The following is a 13,819-nucleotide window of genomic DNA, read 5'->3' on the forward strand; positions in this document are numbered from 1 at the left end:
GATTCCGCGCGCGTCGACGTCGCGTCGTCGTCGTCGTCGTCGTCGTCGTCGTCGTCCCCGTTGCCGCCCTCGTTGCCGTCGTCGTCGCCGCCACCGCCACTGTACCGCCGTGCTGTACCGGTTCTCCGATACTTGCGTACCGCGACGTGTGACCTGGACAATAATCGTCGTCGTCGTCGTCGTCGCGCGATACGTGAACATCCGGAGATCCGTCACGCGGATGAAACGCGGATCTCGCGCGCGCGGCAAGCGCGAAAGTCGCGGCGCGCTCGATCCTGCCCGCTCGATCATCCTTCTCGTCTCCCCATCCCGCCTCCGCCTCCGCCTATCTAGCTCTCTCTTTCTGTCTCACGCGCGCGCCGCGCCATCCTCGTTCGATCGCGATCACTTTCGGTGTGGCCGACAGTTCGGACGGCGGCGACGGCGTGGGGGCGGTGGTGGTGGTTGGTGCGCGCGATGAGAGGGAGCGGAGGGGTAGGAGGATGATCCACGCGCAGGAAGGAAGGAACGACAAAATCGTTTAGTATTTATTTGAAAGTGTATTTACTGATATCCTCGCACCCTCGTTCGCTCGCTCGCGCGAAAACGCTTCCGCGAATCAGTTTTTCGGGGGACGGATTCACGGCCGAGGATCCTATCTCCCGATCTTCACGCGTCGCTATATATACGCGAGTCGATCGCGGAACTGCTCGATCTCTCGGATGGAACTTGCGTCTCGATACGAGAGGGACCACCGCGCGAATTCGTGAACGATTCTTTTTCTGTCGCGTGTGTCAAGTGTATATATGCTCCATTTCTCTTTTCGCTCGGAGATAAACACACGCACACAGTTCGCCCGCCCGCACGCATTCATTCACGCACGCACGCAGGCAGCGTCGCTCCGTCGCGTCGTCATCGTGTTCGGTTCATTGTTTCGGTCATTAGCTTACGCGGCATGACGGCCGATAGGTGTTCCCTCGCGATAACGCGTTCGCACTTGGCAAACTGTAATTCGCGTTGCCGGCCGAGCGTGCCTTAGAAACTGTATATATCGTGCGAGAAACTACAATACTTGGCTGCACGTGTGTGTGTTAGTGAAGGTACCGTACTCTCGAGAGGATCACGATCACGGGATCGATCCGTCGATCGCGCGCGTCGAACGGTGTGTGCGTACTCTCTCTCGGTCGCGATCCGACGTTTCGGCGGGAGTGTGATGTACAACTTGTGACACATGCCATGTTCCCCAAAACTCCGATCCGGTATTTCCCGCTCGCGTAATCTCCACCCGCGGTCATCCCGCGACCGGCTGTGCGCGGCAAAATTGTGCAAATAGTTACGGCGTTGCTCGCCGCGCGCCGGCAATAAAGCGCGCGAGAACAGCGATAGAATTGTAATTTTTTTTCGGCTGTACCAGTCGAATCCAGCGCGCGCGACGCGAGCCCGACGTTTTTTTTTTTTTTTTTTTCGGTCTGTTATCAAACAATGTTCGGTGGCGGAGTTATCTCGCCGATTCGTCACACGTAAATTTAGCAGACTGCGATAGCGCGACCCTAGAAACTCGGAGAGAACGGTTTCTACATATCGGTACGCCGCGCGATTTAAAGGGAAGGAGACGCGAGCGTTTCCCGCCTGCCGACTTTTCCTCGTGTTTGCACCACACTTCGTCATTTCACTTTCCTATTTTTTTTTTATCGTTATTGTACGCAACGGGAAAAAAATGCGAGACCGGAAACAATTTAAATTCACGGAGCTCGTGTTATCGATACACGATACGTATACGGTATTCGATGGCATAAGTGGATTTGCGAATTCGTTATGCAGATTTTGTTATTTGTTAAAAAGCGACAAAACGCAGCGGCGGCGGCGGCGGCGGCGGCGGCGGCGGCGCACGGTTATCGGTTCCAATTTCGCTTAACATTATCTTCGCGAAAACGTCTCTCTCGTTAAACGTCTCGGCATTTCAGTCAGTGCGCGCCAGCACACTCACGCGAGGAACGAGCTTTGTAAATTTGTTTTAAGATCTTTCCTCTTTTTTTTTATCATTACGCTAAGATAACACTATCAGCGTACATTTAGTGCTCCCGCTTTTATAAGTAGCGGAGAATTATTTAATCAACGTACTCTCAATTGGCTCCGGCTTGACGACCTAATTTTTCCGTATGGCGAAGCGGCGAATTGCACACGGTCCTCCTTAGTTTTTTATTCCCGCAATCCCCGCCTCTTCTCCGCGCAATTGGACAAATAAACGCGTGTCTCTCCTTCCCGCGCCGACAGTAAGTTTATCTATTCGCAATTCCTCCATTTCTTCTGTAGAATTTCCAATTCATTATTTCACTACGCGTCGCCGATTAACGCGTATCTTTCGCAAGACAGTTTTCGGATTATCGCGCATATGCCGACGTATTTCGAAGTGGAGAGGAGCATGAAAACGTCTCTTCATTTGTATATCTCGACGTCGTAATACACATTTTTTACATCTCTGTAATTAATCTTGCGTTTCTTACACAATTCTTCCCTGTTGTTTCTTAAGCTCGAGTCAAGCCTCGATACAAGAAGCTTCGAACTTTCCGTATATAAATTTATGAAAAATTGATTGCCGGTTGGAAATTACTTTTTATCGCCAATAATTTAAGCCACGTAGAAAAAAAATTTAATATCGACGATGTAAAATTTTCTCGTCATTGTAACAAGCGGGGAGAATTGAAACGAGCGGATATCGCAGCTGAATTAAATATGCATCACGCGAGGACAAGAATACATTCTCAAGCATCTAATCTCTCGCTGTGTGTTATTTTTTTCTTTTAACTCTCTCCAACGTCCTCTCCTCTTTTTTTATAGTCATCCTCCGATTTATCAGGAATATCGCGGTACACATGCAACTGCGATTTGATATCAGTATCGAATGTGTGTACACGTTGCAATTGTGTTTTCGAATGTCGAAATTTGGACTTATCTAAAATTATCAGTTTGCAAGCTTATCGGCGCGCGTCGTGCCCTAGGACGGCATCGTAGCCGAAAATTTTTAATTACGCGCGCGTGCGTCACATTAACGTTAGTTTTAAGCGGCGAAGCCGATCGGCCGCGCGTGTTTTTTGCACGCGCGTTCTCGCATCGCGGGCGTCGCGTTTAGATCGCTAAGTGACAGCTCTGTGTTCAGTCCAGTCGGTGGCAGCAAGACGTTCCTTTCTAATTGCAGGTGAATAGACACAACGATGGTAGATACACAACATTTTTGCCTGCGATGGAACAATTACCAGAGCAGCATAACCTCGGCGTTTGAAAATCTGCGGGACGATGAGGACTTCGTGGACGTGACGCTGGCCTGCGACGGCAAGAGCCTGAAAGCGCATCGCGTCGTTCTCTCCGCCTGTAGTCCGTACTTCAGAGAATTGCTCAAGGTAAGGAGTCCGCCTCTCCCGCCCTCTTCCCTCTTTCGTTAATGCCAGTGAAGACCTTCCGGTTTCACGATTCACGTGAAACATTCGGAACGGATTTCGCTCGCGAAGTAAACGAGGTCGATTTAGAAGTCAATAAAAAGAAATTCAATCGCCACCCGTTAATGATTATGCGCAATAAACGTTGCACCGTTTCAGAGCACGCCGTGCAAGCACCCAGTGATAGTGCTCCAGGATGTAGCGTTCAGCGACTTGCATGCCTTAGTGGAGTTTATTTATCACGGCGAGGTGAACGTGCATCAGCGTTCTCTCAGTAGTTTTCTGAAGACGGCGGAGGTCCTCAGGGTATCGGGTCTCACGCAACAGACCGACCAGCCCGACAGAGATGAGGTAAGTTTTTCGGGCGCAATTACGGGGGGGGGGAGGGGGAGGGGACTGAAAGCGGGGGTAATTCCGGTGAGTTTCGCGGACCTTGACGCTGCGGGCACGTGAGAACGTTGCACGCTGCGTTTACGAGAATTACGAGTGACAATGGAGGTGCGACAGCTGGCGCGTAAGATTCTATCTCCGTTCCATTTTCTTGACCGTGTCTGTGGCACGGTTTCGAAGTTTGGTTTAAGAGCGCGTGTAAACATGAGTTTCAACCGTGAGAAAGTGAACACGTATTGTGTGTGGGTATTTGGCCACGACGTAACGTCGCGTAGCTCGCCGCGTATCTCTCGAAAGCTCAAATGTATAATCTTTTACGTTACTTGTTAGACGTTACATTTGGCGAAAGATCCCTTCCGTGTTATCTCGATGCAGAGAGCGCGTCTATCTTGATTCCGACTCGTAATTGTCATAGGTCAAGCGAACAAAGATAAAGCGGCTCGCTCAATAAATTGAAAATCGGTATTTACCGTAAATGTTAAGTATCGAATATTGATACGGTGTCGCGATATGCGCGAGACTCTTCAATTTGCTCACCGCACCCAATCGACCGAACTATCATTTTTGGTGAAACGATTTTTCGATCGATTCAACGACAAATCCGGCTCGCGTATCGCGATGGTCTCAGTAATTACGGCCGATTTGGGAGCGTGCGTAGGAGTGGAGTGTGCGTGCACGCGTGCGTACGTGCGTGTGCTGTAGTCTGTATAATTAATACTACCATTGCCGTTCCATTTTTGTTTTCAGCTGTCGCATGTCCGCGCGTTAGCGGCCGGCGGCAATCACCTGCCGTTCCACGAGAAGTCGGAGGAGACTTTCCCTCGCGGCGGCTCGCCTACGCCCGTGACCCCGACGCCGACCACGGTGCAGCAGCTCCTGCGCCGTGCCCAGATACGTCGAAACGAGAGACGCACCCCGGACCCGCACGACGAGTCGGCCAAGAGACCGCGGGTGCCGTCGCCACCGCTCAACAACAACGACGCCACGCCCACGGACTTCTCGATGGTCAAGAACAACCACCTGTCGACGAAGGTGGAGGGCAACGGGGTACACGACGAGAACAGCCTCGTCGAGGACAATATAAAGTGCGAGCCGTTGGAGCTGACCGGCGGCAACGGCGGCGGTAACGCCGGCAACAATGAGGACTCGTCGGATTCCGGCGCCGCGGCGTCGGACCGGCCGCCCGCGTCCGCGAGCAGCAACGAACACGAGCCGGAACCGGAGCACACGTCCGCGCAGAACTTCCTGCCGGAAAGCAAGCTCTTCACGTCGACGCCCGGCAGCTTCAACTTCAGTATGGCGGCGCTCACCACCGATCACACGCCGTTATCAGGTACGTGGGGGACACCGGAGCCCGTGGTGGGCCTGTACGCACAGACCAATTCGCAGCCCTTCGGCTGCGTTCACCCTTTGACCCTTAAGTGCGCGAGTGACTTGCTCGATATTAATCTCGGACTATCAACTTTCTATTCAATCTGAGGTAGGCCTTGAAAATGAAAGGACCTGAAGAAAGGATATAAATCTAGATTTTCAGGAAATGTATGTTTTATTTTTCTGCACTTAAGGGTTGAGCGTACGCGACAGATCGTCTCTCCAGCGCACACGGTCTCCGTTCCATATATAGCGGTAATTCTCATTACGTGCGCACGTCGAATTATAAGTCACGGTTTGAGTCGAGTACGTACATTGGTTGCTGCCAACATTCCTGCCTGAGTTGTTTTATTTTGCATTTTAAGAAAGATATTCAGTTGCTTCCGTGATTTAGACCTTTGTTTGAGCACCGTTTGAGCACGCATCGTCTGCGCGACTGGAGTTCTCGGCTCTTGGCGTATAGCACTCCGCTTTCGCAGTTGACCGATTTTTGTCCGCACCACCCTCGGTCGCATCACCACGCGTCTTTTTTTCTTCTTTAATTGCGAAATTGCGTACAGGCCGTTGTTGAGTTTCTGCGCGCGATGGGATTGCCGTTGCTACGTGTGACGATAGTGAAATTTCCAGGGTTGGGCCACGGCTTGCAGACACCGGATCTAGCGGGCACTTCGCAAGGTAAGGAAAACTTGAATCTCTTTTAGCTCTTTTGCCCTTTTGAAATCATTAGAATTGCTTGAGAAGTCGAGGTAAATCGATATCACGCTCCCGCTATATATGTAGCACTCGTTATCACGCGGCCGTATAGAAACGTGCGTTCAATGTGCGTTCTTTTGATTTTTTTAAGGGCACTCTGCGCTACTTTATTATTCTTCCACTGACAGTCGATACATCGCGGCAGAGCTCGATCGTGACGCGATGTAGCGGTTCGCTCTAATAAAAGTAACTAAGGACTTGTGCAGTTATATCAAACTAACCACAAATCACAAATTACGTGAATGAAAATGTTTACTGGTTGCGGTGAAAGAGCACTACTATCTGCTTGGAAGATTATTAAAATCTCTTCTATAATTGGCATGCGTTCCAAAATCATCGATATCATCATTACTATACGGCACCATTTATACGAATCGCCTACATTTTGCATATCATAAAAATCATGTAAAAAAAATCACTACGCGGAGCACATTGCGCTCCACAGTTTCGAGCGGACACGGCCGAGCTCGGTAACCGTAATCTTACAGCCGGGCTCGGAAATGTAATTCTCGGAATGTCGCGTCGTCCTTGCAAAATTTCGGCGCACAAGCACGCTCGTCGACTGTAACTTATGCTCGTTAACACGTCAAACGTCATTGCGCTACGTTTTAATACACGAATACGATCGAATTTATTATCACGGTTTATCTAGATCCCGTATAAGAGGTGAATCCGCGCGCGGCACGTTTCACAAATGTACTTTATTAATACGTTATATCTATGTATCGGAAACATATATACGTTGCGTTTGATATTACATACACGTACTTCGCAGATATTACGTTAAAAAAAATTATTTTTACTCGTCAATTTTCACGCGTCATTTTATAAATTTTTATAAAAGTGCAGACGTATAATTTCGATCTATTTATCTATTTATGTTTCAAATCAATATGAGTGTAAGGTGTCCCGGGAAAAATATGCGAGAATTTGAGAATATATTATTCAGAACGGAATATTTGTAACATGAGGCAAAAAGTTAAATAGGGCAGAGCACTGAAATGTATCAAAAATGTATCAACTATAATATTATCATCGATGTGCCGTTGCTATACCACGTTTTCATGTTGCTGTCAATAATATACGTAGAATATTTTCGAGTAGCTCATTGTTAATTGTGCCTATAACTTTTGTGAGACATTCCTAGACAAGCCGAAACTATACTTCTTAAAAAATGTTCCATGAAGCAATTTCAGCTCAAATTGGACTCTGGCATCTAAAAATCGTCAAAGGACTAAATAATTCAATCCGAAAAACTTTTCTCTGAGACACCTTGTATACCTACCGGTATTTTTTCTTGTTTTTTTTTTTTTCTATAGCCGAGGCGGTTGAATAAAGAGCATAGTTACGTGGGCAGAGCGACGTCTTTGGGCCCGACGACAATTTTATCGACTCGCGCGAAAAATTCACGCTGGCCGCAGCAGATACATTCGCTCGAACATCGAACCGCCGTTATTAATGTCGGCACGACGATGTGCACACGCGAACGCAATTGGCGTAAAAGAAATGGAATTGAGTGTGTACCAGAGTTTGGCATCACTGTGCAATATTCGTGGCGCGCCGCGAAATCGTTACCCCGGCGCCGGGGCTTAAAAAGAAGGGGGTTAATGACGCGCAGGGCGACGCGCCCCCGGCGTTTGTGTATGCGTATCGCATTCGCCGGTTTCCCGATCGGGAATCCAACCATCAGCGCCGGATGCTTTGAGTGTCGTTGACATAAGTGTTGCCGATTTCTCGATAATCGATCGTTGACGTGCTTGTATCGCTCGATTGAACGGGCTGCGTATCCGTGTGTTGTTAACGTTGCCCCCGTGTGTTAACGTTTTGCAATAGAATCAATATACGCGGCGTGATATCGCCGATATGGCGCCGTGACGTTCGTTGCACGCGTAGGTACGATCGAAGAAAAGAAAAGGAAAGAAAATAATATACAATATGATTGATCGATAATAAAGCGCCGGAAATTACGTTTCGCAACTTCGGTTTCCGGGATTCTCATTGATCTTTCGTATGCGCATAGCACACGTATAATATGTTGTCGTAAAAGAGGATGTGATAGGTCTAATAATTTTTTTTTTCTATAATCTGTAAAACGGTGCATTCTTAACAATGAAATTATCTACGATACTTAACGAAAGGTGGAAAAAGACGCCAGACGGAATTAGAATGCCGAGTTATGGCGTTACCAAGTTATTACAAGTTTCAACTACTATACGAAACGGGGAATTAAACGAGAAACGGGAATGCCGATGCATGGCGACCCGTATATCGAAAATCATCGCACTGCCGACGCGCGTCGAGAGAAACGGGGCCTGACCGCTTACGTCGACGTAATGGCGCGATTACATCGCTTAAGGTGATACGGGAGTCGCCCTCCCCGCTAACGATAATGGCAAATAATTACGGGAACGAAGAATGGCGTACTTGGGTGTGCGTGACCTTCCACAAGCGGATTTCGGCGGCCGCGCCGTATTGAGCGCGCTCGCGTCTGAATGCGAGTGTGTGCGGGGAAAAGAATAAGAAATATATCCGATCGAACGCGACGTATGTGTGTGTGTGCGTGTGTGCGTGCGTTTTCGCGGCTTCGACCGAGTCTCAGCTGGCGAGAATGTTCCCCGAGTTGACGGCAGTCGTCATCGGCCGCGACGGAGACCATGATAGTCTGGCTGACGCATTTTTTCGATTGCGCATATATCTTTTTCGCTAGTATCCTTGGGGAGGGGGGAGGAGGAAATCGGAGCCGAGAGGGTTGGGAGGAGGAGAAAACTTTGACAAATGCGCGACAATCAGCCGATCGGTCGATCGGTCGGTTGTGCAAATTCAGGTGCGGCCTCGCATTGTCGATTAATATTTGAACGGCTGGCTTATACTAGGTTAGTACTGAAAAAGTTTATCGCCAAAGAACGCAAAGCGGGGGAAAAGAGAAAGGGGGGAGAGAGAAGGGGGAGAGAGGGAGAGAGAGAGGGAGGGAGAGGAGGAGAAAGAGGAGGAGGCGGATTGGGGACCGCCGCGTCGATAAGGCTGCAGATGTTATCCGCGAATTTTTCAAGGTCCCTCTATCTCCGACGAGAACGAACGTGGCCAACTAAACATTGGCCTAACTAAAAATACGACGACCTTGGTACGCCACTCACGTTCCTGCCACTCACTCTCCGCGAATCATTAGATACATTAAATTATATCTTGCCGGTTCGCGCGCCGAACGAAAGACCAGCGCGACCGGCGGCTTTTGAGGATCAATAGTCTCTTTTTTCTTTTCTCCGCTAGTTTCAGCGAAGAATATCTTGCGACACGCAGCAGCAACGCGGACGGCGCACTCGCTGCTGACCGGAATTTATGCAATGTCACTCGTCGAGAGAGAGCAGCCTCGCGCGAAACCGATCACTGCGAAGGCGTCTCGTAGGGGGCATCTCTTACGAAGATTCAAGATATTTATCACGCTTACGGGGGTCTCAGGAGCATTAGCAACCCCTTCGCTGCGAAGGGTGTACGGGGATACCGTTCGAGGAACGTGCGCTGCGTTTGTACGCTGTTTATGCATTTTGTAAAACTTTGTTCGGAATATTTCAAAATATCTCGTGGACGTTAACTTTCGAAAGTATTCGATGAATTTTTCGTCGTTATACGATAGCTTCGCGTATTCTAATCCTAACATTTGTCATCAGTCGACTGCAGTCATTTCGCGTTCTCTGTCGGAAAGGTTTAACGTTTAACGGATTAAATGTGTTTGTCGATAAGTACCAGTAGACTGAGTAGGTGGACAATTCTTCGGAACTGATGTAATTTTTAGTAGACGATACACGAGATGCTCGTAATGTTCGACGTGACGATCGCCGCTAAAGTAAACCCTAAGCGCGGCGGGGTCTTGACGGCGGAGCAAATGATAATGACGCGATCTTGGCATTGTTTCAAAAGCTAAATGCGATATTTACGGTGAACTCGACGCCTCTTGCACGCTCCCGAGCAATGTTCGTGAATCAGTATATTGCCCTTCGTCTCGCATTCAAGTTCGCGGGACGTAATCGAGAATTAGATTCGGCAGTATTTTTAGGACCGAGAGCTACTTTTCGCGGATACGACGGCCCCCTTCTTTTCATTAACTAACTGCGTGCTTCATCGCGTGCTTAATCGTCGACAAGAACCGCAAGATCGGTTCTGAGTCTGAAATGTGTGAAAGTCTCTTTGTCCCGGTTCGCTGCAATTATGACGTTGGTAATTATCAGTGGAGATTTCGAGGTAAAGTGGCGCGACGTTTTTTCTTTAACTCACACATTATTTGACATTATATACATCATTTTATTCAATATCAGTTATCGGTTATCGCAAATTGCGATGTAATAGAAAATGTTTCTTATCTTCCAATATTTTTCTTTTGTATTTAAAATTCTTGAACGCAATGCGAGAAACGATATTTTGATCGGACAGCGATGGGCGACATTGATCCAGCATGGGATGCGTGTGCGCGTTTGGAATGAAAAGTAAAACATATTAACTTCCAAAATAGCAATCGCGTTCAAGGAACGTGACTAAAAAGTCAGTTATAAGAGCTTGGGGAGGGAGAGAGCGGGAGCATCGAATTCGCGCGCGCATTCTTTTGCTTCTCTTTTGGAGCCGCGTATTCTCGTTTCTCTCGTGAATACTTAATTTGTTCCTCGAAAATGCATTTAAACCGAGACGTACAGCGTATCGGCCTCGCATGGCGCTCCGATTATTTTCCTTCTTTTCGGACGCGTTCTTTCGTAGAGAGGCGCAGATAGGTGGTAATCTGTCGCAAAGTTTAGCGCAGCACGAAAATATCGATTGCGAGGTTGAATTCGAAGTGCGGTTTATCTTCTTTTTACGCTTGTGTATCAGGAGGCGTGGCAAAGTCTCGATGCACCGGTACTAAACAAATATTTGTTCTATCGCTTTTTAGCACCGCATAGAGAGGGGGGGAGAGAGAGAGAGAGAGAGAGAAAGACAAAGAAAAGAACGTATTTTTGCGCACCTTTCCTTTTTTTAATCTCAATGCCCCTTTTGTCAGCAATCTTAAAACGCTCTCGCACTTCGGGCGCGGTTTGTCCTTTTCGGCGTGTCAACTCTAAGCGATATATAATGGATAGAGGCGCATATCGATCCACAAGGTGAACCACCGTTTCTTCGAGGCACTACGTTTCACTTTTTGGATTACATCTTTAAAATGGAGTCCGGGAAGATTATTCGTATCAGCTACAACCAGCTATCCAAAAGACCTGTCCGATAGATCTCCCGGGTTGAATCTAGAATTCGTTTAGCGAGATCTCGACGGACGACCGTCATCAGCTCCCATTAATCTTGTTCCTAATTGTTGTTCCCCATGATTTCGTGGCTTAGAATACACCACGCGTGTACACGTGGCATTTTGCTGGATTCCATACGTATCGGATGTAAAGGTCGTCGGTTCGCGTTTCAGCTTTTCCTCTCTTTTCCTTTTTATCCTTCCTCGCGATCGCTCATACGATGCGTTCGGCTTTTAAACTCGCTGCTGATACGAGGAGGAATTTCGGTTGCGCAACACCCGAAAGTCACAGGAGAGAGAGAAGCAAAGCGAAGCCGGGCATGCCATCTCGCGAGGCTGCGAATAAATGGCACGGGCACGCGAAATTTTGTCAGTTTCTGGCTGGATGATATGGAGTCTCTCGTTCATGTCTGTTTATTCGATACCGCGAGCGCATCTCCTCTCTCTCTCTCTCTCTCTCTCTCTCTCTCTCTCTCTCTCTCTCTCTCTCTCTCTCTCTCTCTCTCTCTTTCTCTAATATACCTCGTCCCTCTCCGTACTATCTCCCACTTCCCCTCTTTTACCCAATCCGTCATTCAGCCACCGTCGCTTCGTTGCTGTTTCGGTATATAGTTGCGATCGTGCTGATGCACAGTGGCTCTCATTTTTTTTGCACTCGCCCATAAATCTCCCCGTTCGTTCATCCCGCTACGCGTAACACGTGCGTCACGTGTGGCAAAAAGACAGCCGATTCCTTTCTCTTTTTTTTTCTCTTTAACGCGATACGCCGGAAGTTGGGTCGCCGGAAGTGTCGTCGCGGGAAACATCGAAATTGATAACGGGCTTTCCGTGCGACTTGGTCAGAAATGATTTACAAAGCGATGCGCTATTCTTCACGGTCATGCATAATTAATGTTTGATAATTTTTTTTTTTTTTTTTACATTTTACATTAGGATTGCGCGTGAAAAGAAGATCACCCTGCGTCAAAAGTCCAATTTTCATTTTCGACGAGTTCGATGATTTCAGTCGATACGCGTTATCGAATAATTGAGCTATCGCCCGTTTTAATCCCTTTCGAACATTTATAATTTCAATATTCCAAATATACGCGTGTAAAATTGATTGATAGATTTACGACTTGTTAATTTCGAAACGTCGGAAGTTTCAAACATCACGTTCTCTCCTCAATCCCGATAAATTTTTAGTCATTAAGATTGTCCAAATCTTCGAAATTGCACGTTTTTCGTAGCCACGTGTAATTTCGAAGATCTATAATTTTTTTTCGACATTTTGAGACGAACTTAAGTATAATCCGGAAAAGGATTGCACTGTTTGCGGTCACCGAGATGCATTCGGTTCGGGACTTTGCTCTCCTAGAACGTCCTTTCCTCGCGGGTACTCCTCGCGAATTTCTCGATCCACGTGACCGTCGGGACGCCGCGTGCCGCGAGAGAGCCCGGATAGGGAACCCCTGCCGCGCGGCATTAACGGTATACGTATTCTCGGATGGACGCGCGACGCGACGCCCGCCAAGGCCAAATGAAAGTTCGCTCCGAACCAAATCCGACGGAATTTTTTATCTGTAGTACGTACTTATCGGGGATACGCTCAGGTCTAGCTGCTTGTTTTCGCTTGTGCTATTATCGATGAACTTGAGGTGACCTCGAAAACTGCGCAACAGTGTGGGGATCGGGGCGAGGTGACGAGGGCGCGGGGGCGGAGGACGCGACAAGTCGGCGGAGGGAATTTGAGAGACGAGCAGTGTTAGAGAAATGGCGAGAGAGAGAGAGAGAGAGAGAAGAAGGGGGCAGGGGGCATGGCGATTGCACTTTCGCTCCGTCGTTCGTCGTCATGGCCCACGATCTTCCGAACGAATCTTCCAAACAAAGCTCTTTCCTTTTCCTCGTAGGTTCTCGTCGATTAGGGTACACACATCGATCACAATAATCGCGACACAAATGAGCGACGTCATGCTGTAGTATGACGGAGATATCGTGGTGGTGACAGAAAGAGGAAACCGATGATCGCATCACCGGCGATTATGACTACATAGACTTTCCTTGATGTTATCAGCGATTATCTATTCAGATAAACGCGTTCCTTTATCTGAGATTTCTGTGAGGATAGACGCTGGGAATATATGCAAGCGATAGATACAATCAATTATACGTCGCAAGTTACGATGAACTTTCTCTTTGTCGTTAATATCGCGTATCTAGTCGAAAATAAAATAACCGGAACGACCGGAAAATAAAGAATGCGCGATATAAAGTCGGATCACTTGACAGTGACATCGATATAAGCAATTGTAATTCTCGCTTCGTAATATCTACCGAATATAAATATTATCGTTTTTTCATATTATAACGATTCTATAATTGTATTGTTTATCGTTAAAAAATATTCCAATATCGCTATTACCCGGTTGACCTTCGCGTATGGTCCGAACGATCGCGCGTTATTACCGAAATGATAGAATTTAATGAGACGTTTATGTAATTGAATGCATCTTAAATCGCTTCCATGCTTTTCGAAATCTCTCTCTCTCTCTCTCTCTCTCTCTCTCTCTCTCTCTTTCTCTCTCTCTTTCTCTCTTTCTCTCTCGTATAATCTGAAGAAGATTGGCGCGGAGAGACGGAGAGCAAGAAGTGCAAC

At 47.8% G+C, this 13,819-nt stretch overlaps 1 protein-coding gene across 16 annotated transcripts in view; it reads left to right on the forward strand.

Moving 5' to 3' along the window:
- The window catches only part of Br (broad-complex core protein), a 52,854-nt gene that overhangs the window by 19,863 nt on the left and 19,172 nt on the right, over positions 1-13,819 (forward strand). For 8 of the 16 annotated variants that reach the window (XM_077415330.1, XM_077415324.1, XM_077415326.1 and 5 more), the window contains 4 exons: positions 3,176-3,377; positions 3,573-3,764; positions 4,551-5,136; positions 5,790-5,849. In XM_077415330.1, coding sequence (XP_077271456.1) covers positions 3,192-3,377; positions 3,573-3,764; positions 4,551-5,136; positions 5,790-5,849 — 1,024 coding nt within the window. In that variant the 5' untranslated portion in view covers positions 3,176-3,191. The other 8 variants (XM_077415338.1, XM_077415336.1, XM_077415334.1 and 5 more) reach the window with 6 other exon arrangements.

This window comes from Temnothorax americanus, unplaced genomic scaffold (genome assembly GCF_048541705.1).
Source record: "Temnothorax americanus isolate GAGA-0224 unplaced genomic scaffold, ASM4854170v1 Scaffold4, whole genome shotgun sequence".
Taxonomy (NCBI): domain Eukaryota; kingdom Metazoa; phylum Arthropoda; class Insecta; order Hymenoptera; family Formicidae; genus Temnothorax; species Temnothorax americanus.